This window comes from Cherax quadricarinatus, chromosome 4, assembly GCF_038502225.1.
Source record: "Cherax quadricarinatus isolate ZL_2023a chromosome 4, ASM3850222v1, whole genome shotgun sequence".
Classification (NCBI taxonomy): domain Eukaryota; kingdom Metazoa; phylum Arthropoda; class Malacostraca; order Decapoda; family Parastacidae; genus Cherax; species Cherax quadricarinatus.
Genome location: NC_091295.1, coordinates 64,490,702 through 64,514,042, shown reverse-complemented (window position 1 = coordinate 64,514,042; position 23,341 = coordinate 64,490,702). Strand labels below are relative to the sequence as shown.

Sequence of the window (23,341 nt, the reverse complement as noted above, 5' to 3'; positions counted from 1 at the left end):
GTACTATGATGGCATTCCCACAATGCACCACTGGGTCCCAGATTTTTTTCCTACTGCGCACACCCACCACACAGACCCATTCTCTCACATCTAGGCTTATCAGCCTTTTCCTGTGAGATTTGACAGCGCTAGAATTTATGCGTACTAGTACGTCAAAAACCCCTGCACGTAAGACGTACTAGTACGGCTGAAACCCTCAAAGGGTTAAGAAAAAAATAAAAGAAAATAAAAATAAAAAAAGAATAAAAAAAGGGGGACCGGGAAGGGATAGTTCCTAGAAGGAATGAAAGGGCCAGAAATCTCCCTCTGCGCCCAAGAGGACCTCAGCACTGCAAGTAGTGCAGATGCAGCATGGAACTCGTGCCATACCCTACCCTTCATGCCAGTAAACCAGCAATCTGGGATAGCAACCTCACATCTGCCGAGCTACCTCGGTGGACAAAAGAGAGGGTGGCTGGATATCCGCCACAAAGCATACCTCATTCGGCCACCACCCCCGGAATCCAAAAGGTGGCTTCCAGAGATACACCTGTCGCCCGAAAGACACCCAAAGCCACCCTCCGGGATACGGGAGAGGGATCGAGACATCCCCAGGTGATCCAGATCCCATGGCAAACTACGCCACCGCCAAGAACCTCAACGGAATGGGATGGACCCCGGTACCCTTCCCCCTACGTATGAACTAGTGTGCCTGTGGGAAAAATCCCAAAGGCCAAAAAGAGGAAGGGCAAAAGGGAGGGGTGGGGAGGAGGAGGAGGAAAGGAAAAAAGGGGAGGATGGGATAGGGAAGGGGGAGATTGGGGGGTAATTAGGTTCGGTCTGAGGAAGGAGACCGACAGGTCTAATTCCTCAGACCAAGAGCCTCTTCACTGCACCAAGGAGCCCCCCTTGAAGAGGCTTAGGTCAATAAAAAGTCCTAATGGATATTCCTTATTTTCCAGTGCTGTGTAAAGCAGATCTAGCATTTTTACAATTGCATCATAAGTGCTTTTATTTTTTCTGAAGCCAAATTGGCTGGGGTTGAGTATGTTTTGTGCTGTTATAAATGAATATAATCTCTTGTGCATGAGTTTCTTGTAGATTTTGGATAGTAATGGTAAGTTTGATATTGGCCTATAGTTGTTTACATCTGTGGGGTCACCACCTATATGTATTGGTGTAACCCTTGCTGTCTTGAGTAGTGTCGGGAAAGTGCTAGTTCCCAGTGACTTGTTAAAAAGTAACGAAATAGCATGCGAAAGGAGTATTAAGAGAATATCTTTTTAAATTGTGTCATGGAAGAGAATTTAGATTTCATTCAAGAACAGGAATACAAGCAACTCCTTTCATCAGTTCAACAACACAGGTCCCATTTCAAGGAACAGAACACTTACATGTTTGTACGAATTTACTTGTGGTTTATCAAGAATGATTCAATATTTTTTTTTATAATCTCTCAGCACTCCCATAGATTTTGTTTTTTGCTTCGTTCTTTTCTGAGCAGTTTTATTGAAAAAAAAATCAGATAAACTGATCACATTAGAATTTTTTTGCTGAATGAATTTTTAAATGTCTTGCTAAATTACCTTTTAATGAAAAATCTTTCAAACATTCTGAACACCGATATGGTTTCTTGCCTGTGTGGATCATCATGTGAGATATTAGGCGAGATTTTATTGAAAAACCTTTCAGACATTCTGAACACTGAAACGGTTTTTCTCCAGTATGAACACCCATATGTCTCGTTAGATTACCTTTCAATGAAAATTCTTTTACACATTGAGGACACTTAAATGGTCTCTCTCCTGTATGAATTATTGTATGTGATACAAGACGGGATTTTACCGAAAAACGTTTCAGACACTCTGAACACTGATATGGTTTCTCTCCTGTATGAATTCTCCTATGTCTTATAAGTTGAGAAGGGTCTGAAAAGCCTTTTAAACACTCTAAACATTGATAAGGTTTCTCTCCAGTATGAATCCTCATATGTATTACTAAATCAGACTTATTTGAGAAGTTTTTCAGACACTCTGAACATTTATATGGTTTTTCCCCAGTATGACTTCTCATGTGTATTTCTAAGTTACATTTTACTGAAAATGATTTTAAGCATTCAGAACACTGATACGGCTTCTCTCCTGTATGAACTCTCATATGCATTACAAGATGGGACTTTATTGTGAAGTCTTTCAAACATTCTGAACAGTGATATGGTTTTTCTCCTGTATGAGTTCTCATGTGTGTTACTACAGAAGACTGTACTGAAAAGCTTTTTAAACATACTGAACAGTGATATGGCTTCTCTCCTGTGTGAATTCTCATGTGCAATACCAAATGATGTTTCCTTGAAAAGTTCTTTTCACACACTGAACACTGGTATGGTTTCTCTCCTGTATGAATTCTCATGTGTGTTATAACAGAAGATTGTACTGAAAAACCTTTAAGACAAACTGAACAATGATATCGCTTCTCTCCTGTATGAAATCTCATATGCATTACTAAGTAAGCTTTACTTGAAAAATCTTTATGGCACACTGAACACTTATAGGGTCTCTCTCCAGTGTGAGTTCTCAAATGTAATATCAAATGGCATTTTTGTGAAAAGTCTTTAAGACATTCTGAACACTGAAATGGTTTCTCTCCTGTATGAGTTCTCGTGTGTGTTACTAAATCGCCTTTTCTTAAAAAGTCTTTTTGGCACACTAAACAAAGAAATGTTTTTTTTCCAGAATGTGTTTTCATATGTGTTTGGAAATAAGTGTTTTTTGAAAACCCTTTTAAGCATTTTGGACACTGATACGGTTTTTCTCCTGTATGCATTCTCAAGTGCATTAGTAAATTAATTTTTTTGGCAAACCCTTTTGCACACACTGAACACCTGTATGGTTTCTTTCCAGTATGAATTTTTGTCTGTGTTTCTAAACAATATTTTTTTGAAAAGCCTTTTACACACTGTGAACACTGATATGATTTCTCTCGTGTGTGAGTTTTCATGTGAGTTTGTAAATAGGATTTTTCTGAAAAAACTTTTAAACATTCTGAACATTGGTGTGGTGTCTGTCCTGTATGAATTTTTGTGTGTGTTTTTAAATAAGACCTTCGTGAAAATCCTTTCAGACATTCTGAGCAGTGATAAGACTTCTCTCCAGTGTGAATTCTACTATGCATAATTAAATTAGCTTTTCTTGCAAAAGCTTTTGAACATACTGAACATTTGTAGGGTCTTTCACTGGTATGAGTTCTTATATGTCTTATTAAGTTTGCTTTCTGCTTAAAACCTTTCAGACACTCTGAACATTGATATGGTTTTTCTCCACTTTGAATTTTCATTCTAATTGTTAAACTAGATTCGCCAGAATATTTTCTCAAATTTTCTAAAAATTTTTTTGGTGTATCTTCCACAGGAACACTCACTGCTGGATCATATATTTTTTCAAGCATTTTAGACATTGTGAAGACCGATCTGGCAATCTTAAATTTGGACTCTAATATGACTTATATTTATGAATCACTTGATACATAGGTACTAATCATTATCTTGAAGTGAGCTATGAGATGCTAAATACTGACCAAATAGATGTGGTAAAGAATATTCCTAGGATTCTAAGTAATAATATTAAATATTCTTTGGGTACACTATGCTGAATGATATTGACTTCCAGCATTATTGTAAATATACAAATTTAATTAATAGCATATCTTCCATTTACACCCTGACATTTCCTAACACTTCAGTGTCCTGTATGATAGTGCTAAAACAAATTTGTATTGCATTATTTCTGTCACTTAAGTTGGTTTTACATCCTTGGGCACTGGTGCTCTTCCAGTGGCAAGGATGAGCTGGAAAAGAAAATAACAGATTAATAGGATTTAAAATTTTATATTCTGAGCTTCACTGGCATTCACAAATTCAGACTATATGAATTTTTATAATAAATGACAATAAAACGTGTGATTACAAATATATGAAAAATACCACAGTGAAAATAAGAAAAACCTGAGCTCTTTCAGGTGCTTACACATATATCTTCAGATGATATACATGTAAGCACAACCCAGTTGCATAATTAGAGAAACCTTATCAAACTATGTTTTTATAGCATTACCTAATGGAATAATCCATTCTCTTGAATGCACTGTAATTCATCTAATGACTATATGAACTGTTACTACACTACAGATCATTGATTTGATTAGATCTGATAATTAAATTATATGATTACATAATAGTAAACTGATCATTTTGTTATATTACTAACTGTAACGTTACAAAATTGTAAAACTATAATGCTTCAAAATTGAAATGTTCAAATTCATTGTTTAAAATAACTCAATTGTACTTGATATTGTAAATTGTCTACAGTAACTTTTACCATTAAATCTGTTATAGCTTAGATAGTCTTAAGTTAATTTTATCCTGCCCATAATGCTCTGCATACAAGGGGCTTTCGACATGTACGCCCAGCTACTATAATACCTTGTACAACTATGTATCATGTCCTAATAAAAATAAAATATAAAGTGCTGAGGGTTTTCTTATGTTTACTTTCACATATTTTATTAATACTTTTACATAAGCAGCATTTGAAACTTTCTTAAAACTTATACTTCCAAGACATTCATATTCACAGCTCCACAATATGACATAAGTACTGTATATTGTCTACAGTATATTCTGGTTTTTCACTGAGGCTTAAGACAACTAGTTAGAAGATACAGAAGTACAGTGGAACCTCTACTTGCGAGTTTAATCCGTTCCATGACCTTGCTCACAACTGGATTTGCTTGTTTGCAGAGTCAATTTTCCTCATTTAATTGAAATGCAATTAATCTGTTCCAGTGGAACAGATTAATTGCATTTACATGTATTTATCTATCTCACTTTATTTATCTATCTCACTTCATCTAATATGACATAAAAACAATATAAATATTAACATAGAAACCTGATATACACTCTAGAATGAATAAAATATGTCATTATATATGTGTCGGCAGCGGTGACGGCAGCCAACGAAAGTTTCTCTGGAGATAGTAAAAAATACTCCTTGAATATTTCGCTATCATCAACTCTACAGCTTATTTATCTATCACAGTTCATCTAATATGACATAACAAACAGTATAAATAACATAGAAACATGATATATACTCTAGAATGAATAAAATATGTCATTATATACGTGGTGGCGGCGGCTGACGAGAGTTTGTCTGGAGACAGGACAAAATACTCCTTGAATATTTCGCTATCATCAACTCTACGGCTTATTTATCTATCACAGTTCATCTAATATGAAATAATAAACAATATAAATAACACAGAAACCTGATATATACTATTGAATGAATAAAATTTATTATTATGTAACAGGTGGAGGCAGCCACAACCACTCCCTCTTCGTTGTGGTAATCACTGCCATCTAGTGATGGTCTTTTGAAGCTGTGTATTATAATTATTATTATGTAGTACATTATTATTATACATGTATTATTATTATATGTACAGTGGACCATCGGTTATTGGCCGTAATCCGCTCCAGAAGGTCGGCCGATAACCGAAATGGCCGAAAACTGAATTAATATTTCCCATAAGAATTAATGGAAATACAATTAATCCGTTCCAGACAAAAATATTCACAAAAAAAATAATTTTTTTAACAATTATGTAAATTTTTACATACCTTTATTGAAGGCTAATGCTGGCTTCTGGAAGATAGGGAAGAGGAAAGAGGGAAGAGTTAGTGTTTGGAAGAGGAATCCCCCTCCATAGAGACTTTAGGTAGCAAAGCTTTCTCTAAGGTTACTTTCCTTCTTTGTCTTTTAATGCCACTAGGACCAGCTTGACTATATATATACAGTGGACCCCCGCATACCGTCGGCATCACATAACATTCAATCCGCATACCGCTCGCTTTTATCGCAAAAATTTTGCCTCGCATACCGCTCAAAAACCCGCTCAACGCTGTTCGTCCGAGACGCGTCCAATGTGCGCCCTTAGTCAGCCTCACATGTGCCGCCGGTGGCATTGTTTACCAGCCAGCCTCCGCGGTAACATCCAAGCATACAATCGGAACATTTCGTATTATTACAGTGCTTTTGGTGATTTTATCTGCAAAGTAAGTGACCATGGGCCCCAAGAAAGCTTCTAGTGCCAACCCTACAGCAATAAGGGTGAGAATTACTATAGAGATGAAGAAAAAGATCATTGATAAGTATGAAAGTGGAGTGCGTGTCTCCGAGCTGGCCAGGTTGTATAATAAACCCCAATCAACCATCGCTACTATTGGTGGTACAGCTGCTGCTGCTGCTGTACCACCGTCAGCTGCTGCTGCTGCTGCACTGTCAGCTGCTGCTGCTGCTGTACCACCGTCAGCTGCTCCTGCTGCTGTAGTACCGTCTGCTGCTGCTGTAGCATCGTCTGCTGCTGCTGTAGCATCGTCTGCTGCTGCTGTAGCATCGTCTGCTGCTGTTGTAGCATCGTCTGCTGCTGCTGTAGCATCGTCTGCTGCTGCTGTAGCACTGTCAGCTGCTGCTGCTGTTGTACCACCATCAGCTGCTGCTGCTGCTGCTGTAGTACCATCTGCTGCTGCTGTAGCATCGTCTGCTGCTGCTGTAGCATCGTCTGCTGCTGCTGTAGCACTGTCAGCTGCTGCTGCTGTTGTACCACCGTCAGCTGCTGCTGCTGCTGCTGTAGTACCATCTGCTGCTGCTGTAGTACCGTCTGCTGCTGCTGTAGCATCGTCTGCTGCTGCTGTATCACTGTCAGCTGCTGCTGCTGCTGCTGTAGTACCGTCTGCTGCTGCTGTAGCATCGTCTGCTGCTGCTGTATCACTGTCAGCTGCTGCTGCTGCTGCTGCTGCTGCTGCTGCTGTAGCACCGTTGTTGGTGTGGCTTATTGAGAATACCAAGAAACAATTAACCCCAGAGGATTTGCCACCCAGGATAACCCAAAAAAGTCAGTGTCATCGAAGACTGTCTAACTTATTTCCATTGGGGTCCTTAATCTTGTCTCCCAGGATGCAACCCACACCAGTCGACTAACACCCAGGTGAGCAGGGAAAAATGCCAGGAACTAGTGCTCATATTGGTGAATTTAAAGCCAGCAAAGGTTGGTTTGAGAGATTTAAGAATCGTAGTGGCATACACAGTGTGATAAGGCCTGTTCTGGAAGAAAATGCCAAACAGGACCTACAGTACTCAGGAGGAAAAGGCACTCCCAGAACACCGTGTCTCATCAGTCATTGCTGCATCTTCAATAAAGGTGTCATTTATTCTTCATTTAGTAGAGTAGTACATGCACAATAAATATTGTGCATGTACTACTCTACTATTGTGCATGTATCCTTCTCTTTGTGTGTAGGAAAATGTATATTTCATGTGGTAAAAATTTTTTTTTCATACTTTTGGGTGTCTTGCACGGATTAATTTGATTTCCATTATTTCTTATGGGGAAAATTCATTCGCATACCGATCATTTCGCATAACAATGAGCCCTCTTGCACGGATTAAAGTTGCTATGCGGGGGTCCACTGTACAGTGGTCCCTCGATAATCGTAGTTCTCGAGAATCGTAAATTTCGGAAATCATAGGGATATTTTCATATAAACATGGGCTCACTAATCGTAGATTGACTCGCAAATAGTAGTTCGTCTGGGACAGGTAAACACAGCCCCTAGCCGCCTTACACTCCTTTCCCAGCCAGTGTGCCATTGTTTATCAGTGAGTGAGGATGATCCCACCAGTTCATATGATATATTTCATATTATTCCATTTGTTTTAGTGTTTGCAACTGCTAAATAAGTCACCATGGCTCCAAGGAAAGCTTCTAGTGCCAGCCCTTTGGTAAAGAATGTGAGAAACACATATAATTTAAGAAAAAGTTTGTAGAAAAATATGAAGGTGGTGGTGGTAGAGTGGAAGCAGTTGTGATAGTGGTTGATGGTGGTAGAGATGGTTGTAGCAGTTGTAATAGTGGTAATAGTTGTAATAGTAGTTGTAATACTGGTTCTTATGTTATTGAGGCTAGGACTTTGGGTAGTTTCAAATTTACGTTGGATAAATATATGAGAGCGAGGGGTTGGATTTGAGTGGGACTTGCAAATGAGTGGATAGTTATCAAAGCTTATTTCTTGGGTGGCATTGAAAATTAGGTTGGGCAAATGTTTTGTTAGTGGGATGGATTAAGAACCTGCCTAGTATGGGCCAACTGGCCTGCTGCAGTGATCCTCCATTCTTAAGTTCTTAAGGTGGTAGCATTGTAATAGTGTTAGAAGGTGGTAGTGATGGTGGTAGAGGGTGTCTTCTTTAGTGATTCAGCAATTTATCAAAGCTTATTGCTTGGGTATAGCAGTTATGCTGTTAGTGGGTTGGATTTGTGAAGGACCTGCCTAGTATGGGCCAACAGTCCCTCAACCTTGAGTCGATGTGGTCAGTCCATCAATCTTGTGTAGAATACGGCATAGAGTAGAATACGGTAATCAGTCCCTCAAGGTTGAGGGACTGATTACCTAATTCTCCTCCTATTCTTCAAGCTTTTCCTGTGTATGGACTGATGAAGCCACTGTGTGGCAAAACGTTTCCTTAATAAAGATACCCAAGAGTTGGACATGTGTCTAATTTATCAACGTGTCGGTTCTGTGAACCATTCATCTACAATCCTGTCAGACACTGCAACTTCTTTGGATCTTAATAAGAACATAAGACCATAAGAATGTAGGAACACTGCAGAAGGCCTACTGGCCCATACGAGGCAGGTCCTTATCAAAACGATCTCTACCCAAAGCTACCCAAGAAATAACTCCCATACCCCATGACACCAATCAAACCCAGTCCCTCCCACTCATATATTTGTCCAGTCCCTTCTTAAAGCTACCCAAGGTCCTAGCCTCTATCACCCCACTGGGAAGACTGTTCCACGCATCTACAACTCTGTTAGAAAACCAGTACTTACCTATGTCCTTTCTAAATCTAAATTTATCCAACTTAAATCCATTATTTCTGGTTCTTACCTGGTTCGACACCCTCAGTACTTTATTAATATCTCTCTTGTTTATGCCTGTCATCCACTTATACACTTCAATGATATCTCCTATCATTCTACGCCTCTCCAGAGAGTGGAGATTTAAGGCTTTAAGTCTATCTTCATACGGGAAGTTCCTTACACAGTAAATCATTTTAGTCATTCTTCTCTGTATGTTCTCTAATGAGTCTATGTCCATCCTGTAGTAAGGAGACCAAAACTGAGCAGCATAATCTAAATGAGGCCTCACTAGTGATGTACAGAGCTGTAAAATAACTTTTGGACTTCTGTTACTTACACTTCTTGAGATAAATCCAAGCAATCTGTTGGCCCTGTTGTGCACACTAAGGCACTGCTGTCTTGGCTTCAGATTTCTGCTCACCATGACTCCCAAGTCTTTTTCACATTCTGTATGATCAAGCTCTACTTCACCTAGATTATAGCTTCGAGGGTTATTTTCATTACCAAGGGCAAGTACCTTACACTTATCCACATTGAACTTCATCTGCCATTTTTCAGACCAAGACATTAATTTGTCCAAATCGTCCTGGAGTTCATTGACGTCCTCCACAGAGTGAATTATACGGCCTATCTTTGTATCATCAGCAAACTTACTCATGTCACTAGTAATCCTTTCATCATCCTTTCACCATCCTGCAGCTGCAGCCGCAGCAAGCAGCAACAAGGCTGCTCCTATATCTTGCCGTCCCCTGGGCCTATCCGAACTCCAGTGATGGCTAAATTTGCAAGTACTGCTGCAACAACATGCAAGTAAACTATAGTGACATAAAAACTGACGGTGACGACAACGAAATGGACTAAATATGACAGAAGAGGGACCGGCATTCAATTACCAGACCTGCTGCCAGACGTGAACCAGACACGAGACGTTTTCCACTAAATTAAATAACTGACCTCCATATCAACTGCACCAGTGTTTAACGGGAAGACAACATGGCAGAAAACCTGATCAACTAAATCTCCAAGGAAATGACAGGTCTGTAGGACTTTTTTCGTCAGTGCCAAACGAGGGAAAGATTTGAGCCTTTAAACATGGCTGACCGGCATTCAAACAGCAGCTACTACCAGACGTACAACTAGCGAAGTGAAATTCTCATCTTTGCTGACGTTCATCTGTTGATAGTAGCATCATATCTGTACCACCATCATATCACCTGTACCAGTGCTAACGAGAGGGAAACACAGGAGACATCGTCAAATCAACAGTACAAAACGCCAAGGTATAGGACGGTTATCCCTCAGTGCCAGTCGTGGGAAAGAAGTGAATAGTTAAATAGTCAAGGTTAATGTTTTAGTAGCTGACCTATATTCAGCTGACCAGTGTACAGTGAGAGAATCATAGCAGAAAAAGCCAAATATATCTATAAACTCAAGGAAAGTCAGGTGGCGTTACTCCCCTCAGTTTTAAAAATGGCTGAGTCAGCAGACCAGGTCAGGAGACAACAACACGACACAACCCCTGATAAATGGAATTGAGGGGGATTTGGAAGGATAAAACCATTGATTAAACCTTTCTGGTCTACCAGAATGGAAAGGAGTTATTAGTTAATTGGTGAAGCCAGACTGTGAAGTGAGGTGGGTAGGGGAGTGTGTAATAAGGGGTTAACTGTAAGGGTTTTGTGAAGTTAAGGGAAAAGTGAGCAGTGAAGAGGGTTTTGAAGAGGTTAACTGTAAGGGTTTTGTGAAGTTAAGGGAAAAGTGAGCAGTGAAGAGGGTTTTGAAGAGGAAATTTTACTAGTAATTCAGTGTGATTGCTAAAGTAGATACTAAGTGTACTAGGGACTGGAAAATAAATATTATTGTATATGAGTAAAAGAGCGAAGAGTGAAAATGGCAGGCATTAGAGGGGTACAGGCTGCCATAATTATATTTATATTTCTTCTTCAATTCCATGAAGAAAGAAATCAGTCATGGGGGTTGGAAAAGATGAATGGAGTAACCTTATCCATAGTAATGACCCTCGTATTGTAGATAGTCTTAATGACCCTCGTGTAGTAGATAGTCTTTTTAGTATGATAATAAGATGTTATCTTCATTGTAGAATAATAAGAAAATATTATAACCTTTATATTATAATAATAAGGTAAAAGGACCCCAATGGAAATAAGTCACTCTGTCTGACTTTTTTGGGTTATCCTAGGTTCTCTACACATATGCTGCTATGTATGATAATTCTATGTAACTGTATTTGTGTATACCTGAATAAATTTACTTACTTACTTACTTAGTCATTAATGTAAATTATGAACAAGAGAGGGCCTAAAACTGATCCTTGTGGAATGCCACTAGTGACTAATCCCCATTCAGATTTCACTCCATTAATGGTAACTCTCTGCTTTCTATTGGTAAGCCATGCCTCAATCCATGCTAGAACTTTACCTCCTATACCATGAGCTGCCACTTTTCTTAAGAGTCTCTTGTGAGGTACTCTATCGAAGGCTTTATACTAAAATCCAAATAAACAATATCATATTCCTTATCACTGTCAACTGCCTCAAATGTTCTATTGAAGAACGTCAGTAAGTTTGTCAGGCAGGAACGACCTCTCGTGAATCCATGCTGAGATTCATTTATCAAGTTATGCTCTTCAAGGTGACTTCTGGTAATGTCAACTATAATTGATTCTAATAACTTGCCCACTATAGATGTCAGGCTTATTGGACGGTAATCTGAAGGAATGGACTTATCCCCTGATTTGAATATAGGAACCACATTAGCCATCTTCCACAACTCTGGCACAACACCGGTAAGGATGGACGCATTGAATACACTCGTTAATGGCTGACTAAGCTCCATCTTGCATTCCTTAAGTACCCTGGAAAACCGCTCATCGGGTCCCGGGGACTTATTTTGCTTCAGTTTGTCTATCTGTTTAATAACCATGTCCCTCGTGACAGTAATATTAGTTAACTTAAATTCATCAGGAACTAAATAATTGTTAATTACTGGAATCTCATTAACATCTTCCTGTGTAAAAACTGACAAAAAATAGTCATTAAATAAGGAACACATTTCCAGTTCATTATCCGTCAGCTGTCCATTCCCAATTTTCAGAGGTCCTACTTTTTCCTTCACCTTCGTCCTATACACTTTAAAGAACCCCTTTGGATTAGTCTTTGATTCATTATCAACTTTAATTTCATAGTCACGTTTAGCCTTTCTAATCCCCTTTTTTACTTCTCTTTTAAGCTGAACATATTGGTCAGTAAGGTTAACCTCTCCTCTTCTGATGCGCCTATAAATTCCCCTTTTCTCCCCTAATAGATGCTTTAGCCTCCTGTTAACCCATTTGGGATCATTTTTATTAGACCTAATATCTCTCTGGGGGAATGTATATACTCTGGGCACGGTGTACATTATTAAGAAAACAATCATAAAAGCAGATCCCTTCATAATCATAAGTATGATCATCGTCAATAAAATCACTAGCTAGATAACCCTAATCAAGATTAGACAGGTGTTCCCTAATTGGCAGAATGAAAATCAAGGATTTTTACTGTATTATCATTATTCTTGCATTCCCAGTTAATGCTAAAAGTGATGGATTTGTGATCACTTGCGCCAAGCTCTTCAGTGATCTCCAGATTATTCACGAGTGTTTCCTTATTTGACAAGACTAGGTCTAGCAAATTATTACCCCTGGGAGGCTCTGTTACGCTCTGCTTCAGAAAACAGCCCTGAACTGTTTCCATAAAGTCACTGGACTCTAGATTACCTGTCAAAAAATTCCAGTCAATTTGACTAAAGTTAAAGTCCCCTACTATGACTATGTAATACTTGGGAATTCTTTGCTTGCCTAACCCTTGGGCACGACCTACTTCCACATTGGGCAAATGTGACACCACCTATGACTGTTGCACCTCTCCTACCTACGGTTTATAAGCTCCTTCTCTGCTCATATGCCGTATTCTACTCAAGATTGATGGACTGACCACATCGACTCAAGGTTGAGGGACTGATTACCTCATTCTCCTCCTATTCTTCAAGCTTCTCCTGTGTATGGACTGATGAAACCACTGTGTGGCAAAACGTTTCCTTAATAAAGATACCCAAGAGTTGCACGTGTCTAATTTATCAATGTGTCGGTTCTGTGAACCATTCATCTACAATAAAGATATCTTACCTAACAACATTGGAGGATACGTTTCCTTAATAAAGATAAGGTCTTGAGGATATCTCTCCAAGAGAGAGCCCGCAGTAATGGATTTAAATTAGATAAGTTTAGATTTAGAAAGGACATAGGAAAGTATTGGTTTGGAAATAGGGTAGTTGATGAGTGGAACATTATTATTATTATAATCAAGGGGGAAGCGCTAAACCCGGAGGATTATACAGCGCCTGATGAGTGGAACAGTCTACCTAGTTGGGTTATTGAGGCTAGGACCTTTGGTAGTTTCAAATTTAGGTTGGATAAGTACAGGAGTGGTAGGGGCTGGATTTGAGTGGGACTTGCACATCAGAGCTTATTTCTTGGGTAGCATTGAAAAATGGGTTGGGCAAATGTTTTGTTAGTGGGATGAAATGTAAAGGACCTGCCAAGTATGGGCCAACAGGCATCCTGCAGTGTTCCTCCTTTCTTATGTTCTTATACCAAAGAATTGCACATGTGCCTAATTTATCAACATTGGAGGAGTTGGTTGGTGAACATTTAACCAACTCCTTCACCACCATTATGGACGGCTTACTCTCAGTGGCCCTTACATACCCAACAACAACACAACACAACACCTCTCGTGACATACATAATGACTTATTTTATTCATTCTAGAGTATATTCCATGTTTCTATGTTATTAATATTGTTTATTATGTCATATTAGTTGAATTGTGATAGATAAATAAGCTTTAGAGTTGATATTACTGTCATATTTCTTGGGTAGCATTGAAAATTGGGTTGGGCAAATGTTTTGTTAGTGGGATGAATTGCCTAGTATGGGCCAACAGGCCTGCTGCAGTGTTCCTCCTTTCTTATGTTCTTATGTTCTTATATTCTCCAACAATAAACTTGCCATCCCTCCCTCACACAAACAAGTCTCCAATAAGAAAGGAGGAACACTGCAATAGGCCTGTTGGCCCATACTAGGCAAGTCCTTTATTAATTTATTTATTTATTTATTAACAATTTGAGCACACATACAGAGGTACAAAAAAAAATACAGATAAGAGCAGCATGCCAAAGCCACTTATACTATGCATAGCATTACGGGCTGGCTTAAAATTAACTTAAGATTAACTAAGCAATGATGAAATCAGTGATAAAACATTAATGTAAACAGATTACTATAAAGCACAAGTGAGTATTACAAAGACAGGTCATATGGTTGCAAGCTATAATCTAGGTCAAGTAGAGCTTGGTCATACAGAATGTGAAAGGGACTTGGGAGTCATGGTGAGCAGAAATCTGGAGCCAAGACAGCGGTGCCTTGGTGTGCGCAACAAGGCCAACCGATTACTTGGATTTATCTCAAGAAGTATAAGTAACAGAACTCCAAAAGTTATTTTACAGCTCTATACATCACTAGTGAGGCCTCATTTAGATTATGCTGCTCAGTTTTGGTCCCCTTACTACAGGATGGACATAGACTCATTAGAGAACATACAGAGAAGAATGACTAAAATGATTTACTGTGTAAGGAACCTCCCGTATGAAGATAGACTTAAAGCCTTAAATCTCCACTCTCTGGAGAGGCGTAGAATGAGGGGAGATATCATTGAAGTGTATAAGTGGATGACAGGCATAAACAAGGGAGACATTAATAAAGTACTGAGGGTGTCGAACCAGGTAAGAACCAGGAATAATGGATTTAAGTTGGATAAATTTAGATTTAGAAAGGACATAGGTAAGTACTGGTTTTCTAACAGAGTTGTAGATGCGTGGAACAGTCTTCCCAGTGGGGTGATAGAGGCTAGGACCTTGGGTAGCTTTAAGAAGAGACTGGACAAATATATGAGTGGGAGGGGCTGGGTTTGATTGGTGTTAAGGGGTACGGGAGTTATTTCTTGAGTAGCTTTAGGTAGATGTCGTTTTGATAAGGACCTGCCAGTAGGCCTTCTGCAGTGTTCCTACATTCTTATGTTCTTATGCATTGTTGTACATTCAGTCGTATGGAGTATTCTGTTAGGTAGTGTATTTAAAAAATAATAAAGTTAGATTGGGTTTTAGGTTTAACATTTATGTGATATAATTGTGAGAAACATTTAAGATATACAATTTATAAGGTTCAGTTATTCAGTATTTATTTGGTTTTGGGTGAGTAAGTGATCTTTGAGAAGAGACTTGAATTTATAAACAGGTAGTGTTTCTTTTATATTTACAGGTAATGAATTCCAGATTTTAGGGCCTTTTATGTGCATTGAGTTTTTGCATAGTGTGAGATGGACACGAGGAACATCAAAGAGTGATCTGTGCCTTGTGTTATGGTCATGTGTTCTGTTGAGGTTGGCAAGGAGATGTTTGAGGGGAGGGTTAATATCAGAATTAAGTTGAACATCAAAATGGTATACAATACCGACAGGTTGTTAGGTAAGACACATATGCAACAGTTAGACAACTTTATTCCGAAACGTTTCGCCTACACAGTAGGCTTCTTCAGTCGAATACAGAAAGTAGGCAGGAACAGTAGAGATGTGAAGACGATGTAATCAGTCCATCACCCTTAAAGTCGTAGAATTTGAGGTTGTCAGTCCCTCGGCCTGGAGAAGTTCAGTTCCATAGTCAGGAACTATCTGACTATGGAACTGAACTTCTCCAGGCCGAGGGACTGACAACCTCAAATTCTACGACTTTAAGGGTGATGGACTGATTACATTGTCTTCACATCTCTACTGTTCCTGCCTACTTTCTGTATTCGACTGAAGAAGCCTACTGTGTAGGCGAAACGTTTCGGAATAAAGTTGTCTAACTGTTGCATATGTGTCTTACCTAACAACATCAGAATTAAGTGTTCTATGTATGTAATAGGTGCAGTAATAAGTATGGATGTTTTGTATGGTGAGTAGGTTTAGTGTATTGAATATTGGTGGAGTGTGCTGCCTGTAGTGAGAATTTGTTATCATTCTAGCTGCAGCCTTTTGTTGGGTAATTAGTGGTCTGAGATGGTTAATTGTTGTTGAGCCCCATGCACAAATTCCATAGGTGAGATAGGGGTATATAAGAGAGTGATACAGGGCCAGGAGGGCTGACTGTGGAGCATAGTACCGTATCTTCGATAGTATGCCTACAGTCTTGGAAATTTTCTTAGAAATTTGTTGTATATGTGTATGAAATTTGAGTCTATTATCGAGGTGGATTCCTAAGAATTTTCCCTCTGTTAGCTTTGTGATAGGTGATCCGTTTATCATTATGTTAAGAGGGACATCTGTAGCTCTGTTACCAAACTGAATGAAGTAGGTTTTGTCAATGTTTAATGTAAGTTTGTTAGTCATCATCCAGGTAGATATTTTCTGTAATTCGGTGTTTACAGTATTGGCTAGTGTGACTGGGCTCGGGTGAGAGAAGACGTATGTGGTGTCATCTGCAAAAAGTGTGGGTTTGAGTAATTGCGAAGCATTTGGTAGGTCATTTATGTATAGGAGAAAGAGAAGAGGGCCAAGGACACTTCCCTGTGGGACACCAACTGTAATTGGTTGTGTGGAAGAGCTTGCCCCATTTGCGTACACATATTGGCTTCTGTTGCTGAGGTAAGACTTGAGGTAGTTGAGGGAGTGCCCTCCAATACCATAGTTTGACAATTTTACGTGGAGCAAGTCATGGTCAACTGTATCAAAAGCTTTACGTAAGTCAATGAAGATCCCCATTGGAATTTCTTTTTTCTCTATTGCAGTGTATATATGTTCTATCATGTGTATAATAGCATCATTAGTATTTTTATTAGGCCTGAATCCAAATTGGTAGGGGTTGAGTGTGTTATGGGAGATGAGGTAGGAGTAGATTCGTTTATGAATTAATTTTTCGAAGATTTTTGAGAGAGGGTGTAAATTGGATATTGGCCTATAGTTATTCAACTCTGTTTGGTCTCCTCCTTTATGGATCGGGGTGACCCTTGCTATTTTGAGAACTGTAGGGAAGGTGGAGGATTCAATGGATTTGTTAAAGAGTGTTGCAATGATTGGTGATAGTACTTGTGACGCTTTTTTGTATATAAAGGGTGGTAAGGTATTTAAATCTCCTGCCTTGTTTTTCAGTGCGTTGATAATTAGGGAGACTTTGTATGGGTTAGTCGGAGCTAGGAACAGTGTGTTCAGGTAGTTGCCAGTGAGGTAGTCATTTGGTGGGGTATCTGAGCTTGGGATATTATTGGCAAGGTTTTGGCCTATAGTGGAGAAGAAATCATTGAGTCTGTTTGCTGTTTCTGTTGGTGGGAGTTGGGGTTCATCTGATTTTGCTAATTTTATTTTGCTATGTCGTGATATCTTTTTTGTTCCCAGAATTTCTGATAGGGTCTTCCAGGTCTTTTTTATATCACCTCGTAAGTTGGATAATCTGTTCTCATAATACAATTTTTTTGCCCTTCTAATCAGGCTGGTTAGGATTGACGAGTAACGTTTTGTTTGGTCTCTGGTTATGTGACCCATTCTGTACTGTTTTTCATATCGGTGTTTTGTATTTATGGATTTGAGAATGTTGGGTGTTAGCCAGGGACTGTTCAGTCTCTTAGCTGTCATCTGTTTAGTTTTTTTAGGGCAGTGCTTGTTATAAAGGTATTGGGTCTTTTTTAGAAAATTATTAAAACATTCGTCAATATCTGTATAGATTTCTAGCTCAGTGTGCTAGTCAATGTTTGTTACTGCTGTTGTGAAGTTATTAATGGCTGCCTCATTGTGAAGTCTGAAGGTGACTTTTGTAGTGTCTTGGGGTATTTTACCAAGAGTTGTTATGAGGAAAGTAGTGTAGTGGTCTGTGGTATTATCTGTAATTATGCCTGATTTTAAAGGGGATATGGTGTTGGTCCAGATGTGGTCAAGTAGGGAAACACTAGTCTCTGTAACTCTTGTAGGTTTTGTTACTGTTGGTAGCAACATGCAGTTACTCATTGTGTTTGTAAATTCAGTAACGTGTGGGTCCTGGTCTTGCAGGAGATTTATATTGAAGTCACCTGAGAGTAGTAAGTGATCTTTGTTCATGCGTGCATCAGTTATCATACTTCCTAGGTTTTGACTAAATTGGCTAATGTTTGATTGTGGAATTCTGTAGATGTTTATCACTGTGAGAGGTTTTTGTAGGTATTTGGATTTGAGTTTAGCTATTATATATTCCCCATGTTCATCCCTTGTGCAAGTATTAGTGATACATTCTAGTTGGTCTGAGTAGTATATTGCTGTGCCACCCCCTTGTTGGTCTGGCCTACAGTTGTGTATGGCTGTGTAACCAGGAATGGCATAGACATCTGTACTATCAGGCTTTAGCCAGGTTTCAGTTAGTGTAATGATGGACATATTGGCATGCAAGGAATTTAGTAATGCTAGGAGGTCATAATGCTTGCTTAAAGATCTGATATTGTAGTTAAAGATAGTTATGTTGTTGTTGGCTCTGAGAAGTGCCTTTGATTGTTCTGCTGTGTAGTAATTACAGTAACTGTTTGAATCATTTAAGTCATTAAATAAGAGGTTGGTATCAGGATCAATGCTTGTAATCATAAGATTTGTAGTGAATCTATAGTTAGAATTAAGTAAAAAATAAAGTAAATATTCTAAAGCTAAAAAAAAAAAAATAGCACCTGAATTATTTAACAAATGTAAAAAAATGAGCTAAGGTAGTTTTTTAAAGCTAAAATAAAGGAGACAATATAAAAGGGACTAAAGCAATTTGTGGTGAACAAATAAAGTGATGATCAAATAATGGAGCTTGGGAATATGATACTAGGTAGTACTTTAAAGGTAATTCTTTAAAGTTAGAATTATAATATAAAATTATAATATAAAAGGGACTAATATAAGTTGTGGTGAACAATAAAGTGGTAATCAAATATAATGTATAATGGCAAAATAGTGAACTTATTAACTTTAGCACCTGAGAATAGCACCTTGATTAGTTTAACAATTGCGAATATATGATCTAAGGTAGTTATATAAAGCTAAAATAAAGTACAAAAAATATATAAGGGACTACAATTAAGTAATGGTAAACAAGTTAATTGGACAGATAGTCACTATGAGATAATATTGGTTTAGGAGTAAGATCTGATTTGTAATATTAAATAAGTTGAGCAGTTTATTGCACAATAAAAAGTAAATAAAAAAATGAGGTAGTTGGTACTAGCTAGCAAAAGATAGTTTTGGTACTTGCAAAAAAGTAATTGGAATATACACTAATTGCACACACAATAAAAAGTGACTAAAAAAACAAGTAGTGGTAAACAAAATTAAATGGACTGGTAAGAACAATGAATAATGGTAATGTCCTGGTTACAATATGATAGCACGATGGTAGACAGGTCCAAAGGACAATATAAAGGTTGGAGTTGAATACACAAACTTGAAAACTTGGCAACAAAATGTTATGGGAAGTACAAAATAATGTTTAATGTACAAAAGCAAAATTGACTGGTAGTAAATATGGTGTTCAATAAAATTCTAGTAAGTAACAATGATTACAAAAAAAGTGAAAAAGTAATGTTTATTTCATTCAATATTGCACTGGTAGTTATTCTAGAGGTTATATGGCAGTACAAGGTAATTAAGAGTACTCTAAGATAGTAAATGTGGTATAAAACAGGTAAAGGTAATTAGACAAGTAATGGTTATTAACCCTTTGAGGGTTTTCGTCGTACTAGTACGTCTTACGCGTAGGGGTTTTTGACGTACTAGTACGCATAAATTCTAGCGGCCTCAAATCTCGCGCAAAAAGGCTGATAGGCCTAGGTGTGAGAGAATGGGTCTGCGTGGTCAGTGTGCGCGGTAGAAAAAAAATCTGGGACCCAGTGGTGCATTGTGGGAATGCCCTCTTAGTAAACAATGTCCACCATGCCTCGCGGTAAGAAGCTCCTCACTCCTCGGCGAATTGGGACACTTTTGTTCCCCAGTGACAGTTCTAATAGTGATGGAAGTGCCAGTGAAGATGAGTTTCGTGGTTTTAGTGAGGTTTTGACCGAAACTAATGACCATAATATCGGTAATAGTGAAGAAAACCCAGACGACCCTCAGCCTTCCACCTCTGGTGCTGGGCCCTCGTGTTCACGTTCAGTTGTTCCAGAACCCAAGAGGAAACTTCTATTTTCCCAAATCCCAGACTCAGATGAGAGCATGGGTGATGATAGTGATAGTGAATATGAACTACAAGCTCTTCAAACTAGTTCCAGTAGTGATAGTGAAGTGCAATATTCCCCAGTGAAGCGTCAGTATATACGACGATATATGCGCTCTGGAAGTGTGCCATATGCTATTCCAAGGGGAAGGAGTGTATCTCGGAGTACATCCCGTGGCTGTACAACAGGAACAGACAGTGAAAATGACGAAGATACTGTTGCAATTGGGATGGAAAATGTGCGTGGTGGTAGTGGTGCCGGCGGTGAGGCACCAGCAGTGGGCCATGCTGCCACCCACGCTGCCACCCACGCCGCTGCCTCAGCTGATCTAGAACAAAGGCCACCATCCCCCACTCCCCCACCACACCAGCCTCCACAACCACAACCTCCACAACCACAACCACCTGTCATTGTCCAGTACCCACCAGCAGACCGCACCTGGGATTGGCAGGAAGCTGTCAATTTTGTTCCAAATCCCCACCAGTTTGATGGCAGCCAAAGTGGAATATGGCCATCTTGTGCACTTGGGAACAATGCCACTGAACTGGAATGTTTCGAGTTATTCTTTGACGAACCACTGATGAAAAGTATTGTCATGGAAAGCAACACATACTACGAGTACACCATGGCAAACACAATACTTTCACCAAAATCACGTCTACACCAATGGAAGGAGGCAACTGTGGCTGAGCTGTATCTTTTCTTTGCCACAATAATGCTTATGCCACATGTGTATAAGCACAAAGTGAAATCATACTGGTCAACAGACCCCCTGATTGCAACACCAGGTTTCAGTGATATAATGCCAGTGAATCGATTTGTGCTAATGTTACGTATGCTTCACTTCTCAGATAAAACCAGGCCTGACAGAACTGACAGGTTATATAAGATTAGGAATGTGTTTGTGTATCTGAAACAGAAATTCAGTACTCATCTTTATCCCTTCAGGAAGCTTGTAATTGACGAGTCTTTGATTCTGTTCAAAGGAAGACTCTCTTTCAAGCAGTACATACCAAGCAAGAGGAAACGCTTTGGTATAAAGTTGTTTGTGCTTTGTGATTGTTACAGTGGTCTGGTATTGGATATTATTGCGTACACTGGAAGTTATACATTGCAAAATACCAGGAAGTTATTGGGCATCTCAGGTGATGTGGTTCGAACAATGATAGAACCATACCTTGGTAAGGGGCATATATAATATACAGATAACTGGTACACAAGCCCCTCACTCAGTGATTTTTTGCGAGTGAACATGACAGATGTGTGTGGCACAGTGCGTGCAAATCGAAAACATATGCCCAGGTTTGATGCTGGCACTCGCAGAGGTGAGGTGCAGGCGTTTGCTGCCAATGACATCATGGCATTTCGGTGGCATGACAAACGAGATGTCACACTGTTGTCATCAATTCACCCTAATGAAATGGCAGACAGTGGCAGGCAGCATAGAGAGAGAAATGAACCCATTCTAAAACCTGCAGCTGTGATTGATTACACCTTCAACATGCGTTCAGTGGACAAATGTGACATGCAGATTGGGTTTGCTGATTGTGTTCGCAAGAGTTATAAGTGGTACATCAAACTGTTTTTCCATCTTCTGGACATTTCCATGCTCAATGCTTATAATATGTATAAGATGAGCACCAGAAACAAACCACAGTACGGCGAATTCTGTTTGTCTGTCATCAGACAAATAGTATTCAAGTACCAAGGAAATGCACCTGCAATTGACCGCCCACCAAATTATCAACAACTACCTGCTCGTCTGAAGCATGGTGATCACTTCCTGGTAAAACTGCCTGCTACTGCTTTGAAGAAAAAGGCTCAGAAGAGGTGTTACGTCTGTTCACATACAAAAAAACGCCCACGACAACGCAGAGACACTCGTTTTATGTGTGAGGAGTGCAAAACTCCACTGTGCATGACACCATGTTTCAAAGAGTTCCACAGGCTGCAGAACTTCTAGAAACATGTCCTGTGACTGTATATGTGTATATAAAATATAGAAAAATAGTAATAAACAACATTTCATATTGTTTGTTTGTGTAAATATTTTCTGTAAACAAAATAATGACAACAGTGTTTACGCCCTTATTGTGTAGTATTGAAAAAGAAATAACTTACAAAATACTGATCATGTTGGCCTCAGAGGCCATAAAAGTTACTCAGAAAAAGAAAAATTGAAAAAAAAATTGAAAATAGTACATAAAAAAGTAAATAGAAAAATACCGGGTGACGGCAGTCGGCGATGTTACCATATGTTGTTCAATTTTGGGAAATTTCACACCTCCATATCTCGGTAAGTATTGACGCTAAAATTTTTTTGTTTAGCCTATAATGTTTAGAAAAAAATACTCTATTTTTTCATAAGAAAAAATAATTTTTTTTTTTTTTGAAATTTGGCCGACCCTGAGAACGAGTTTCGGAGAGGGCCTGTCGACCCTCAAAGGGTTAAATTGAAATTATAGTAAGAATGATAATTATTAATTTTAGTAGGTAATATCAACTGATAGTATTTAAAAAAATATGAGGTAGTAATATGTACAGAGAAAGTATCAATTCAGCTAATGTTTAAGCAAACAATAGTAAATAAGAAAATTACATAAGGTGACTTATGCTTACTAGTAAAATCAAAAAATGAGGTAGTTGATTATTTAAATACTAAGAGATTGTACAATGAAATTTGAACAATAATGGAGCAAAACATACACTACACTACGTAGGCTTTTAAGTTGGACATTGTTTAGTTATTCTCTGTAAGATTAGTATCCCTGAGAAATCGTGATAGATCATTCTCGTTCGTTATTGTATACAGTTGACCTACATTTGTTTTCCTAACAAGAATTTTCCCATCCCGTGTGAAGCATTGGTGTATTGTGTCATTATTCTCCCGCTTAAGTTTTCTGACTCTATACAGGAGGTTCTGACGTTTTTTGGTAAGACACTTGTTTATGTATACCTCTTTCTTTACTTTAATAGATGCAATAATTAAGTCTTTTTTCCTGTCATGTGAGTGGAATCTAAGCATAACACTTTTTCTACCATGGGATCCTAGTAACCTGGCTTCTTTTATTTCAGACT

General features: G+C 38.7%; 1 protein-coding gene across 1 annotated transcript in view; it reads right to left on the bottom strand.

The window, feature by feature from the left end:
* Window positions 1-795: 795 nt before the first annotated feature.
* The window catches only part of LOC128684493 (zinc finger protein 268-like), a 52,135-nt gene continuing 29,589 nt past the window's right edge, over window positions 796-23,341 (bottom strand). The window contains exon 2 of the mRNA XM_070097020.1: window positions 796-3,822. Coding sequence (XP_069953121.1) covers window positions 1,519-3,432 — 1,914 coding nt within the window. The 5' untranslated portion in view covers window positions 3,433-3,822 and the 3' untranslated portion in view covers window positions 796-1,518. The remainder of the gene's footprint in view (window positions 3,823-23,341) is intronic.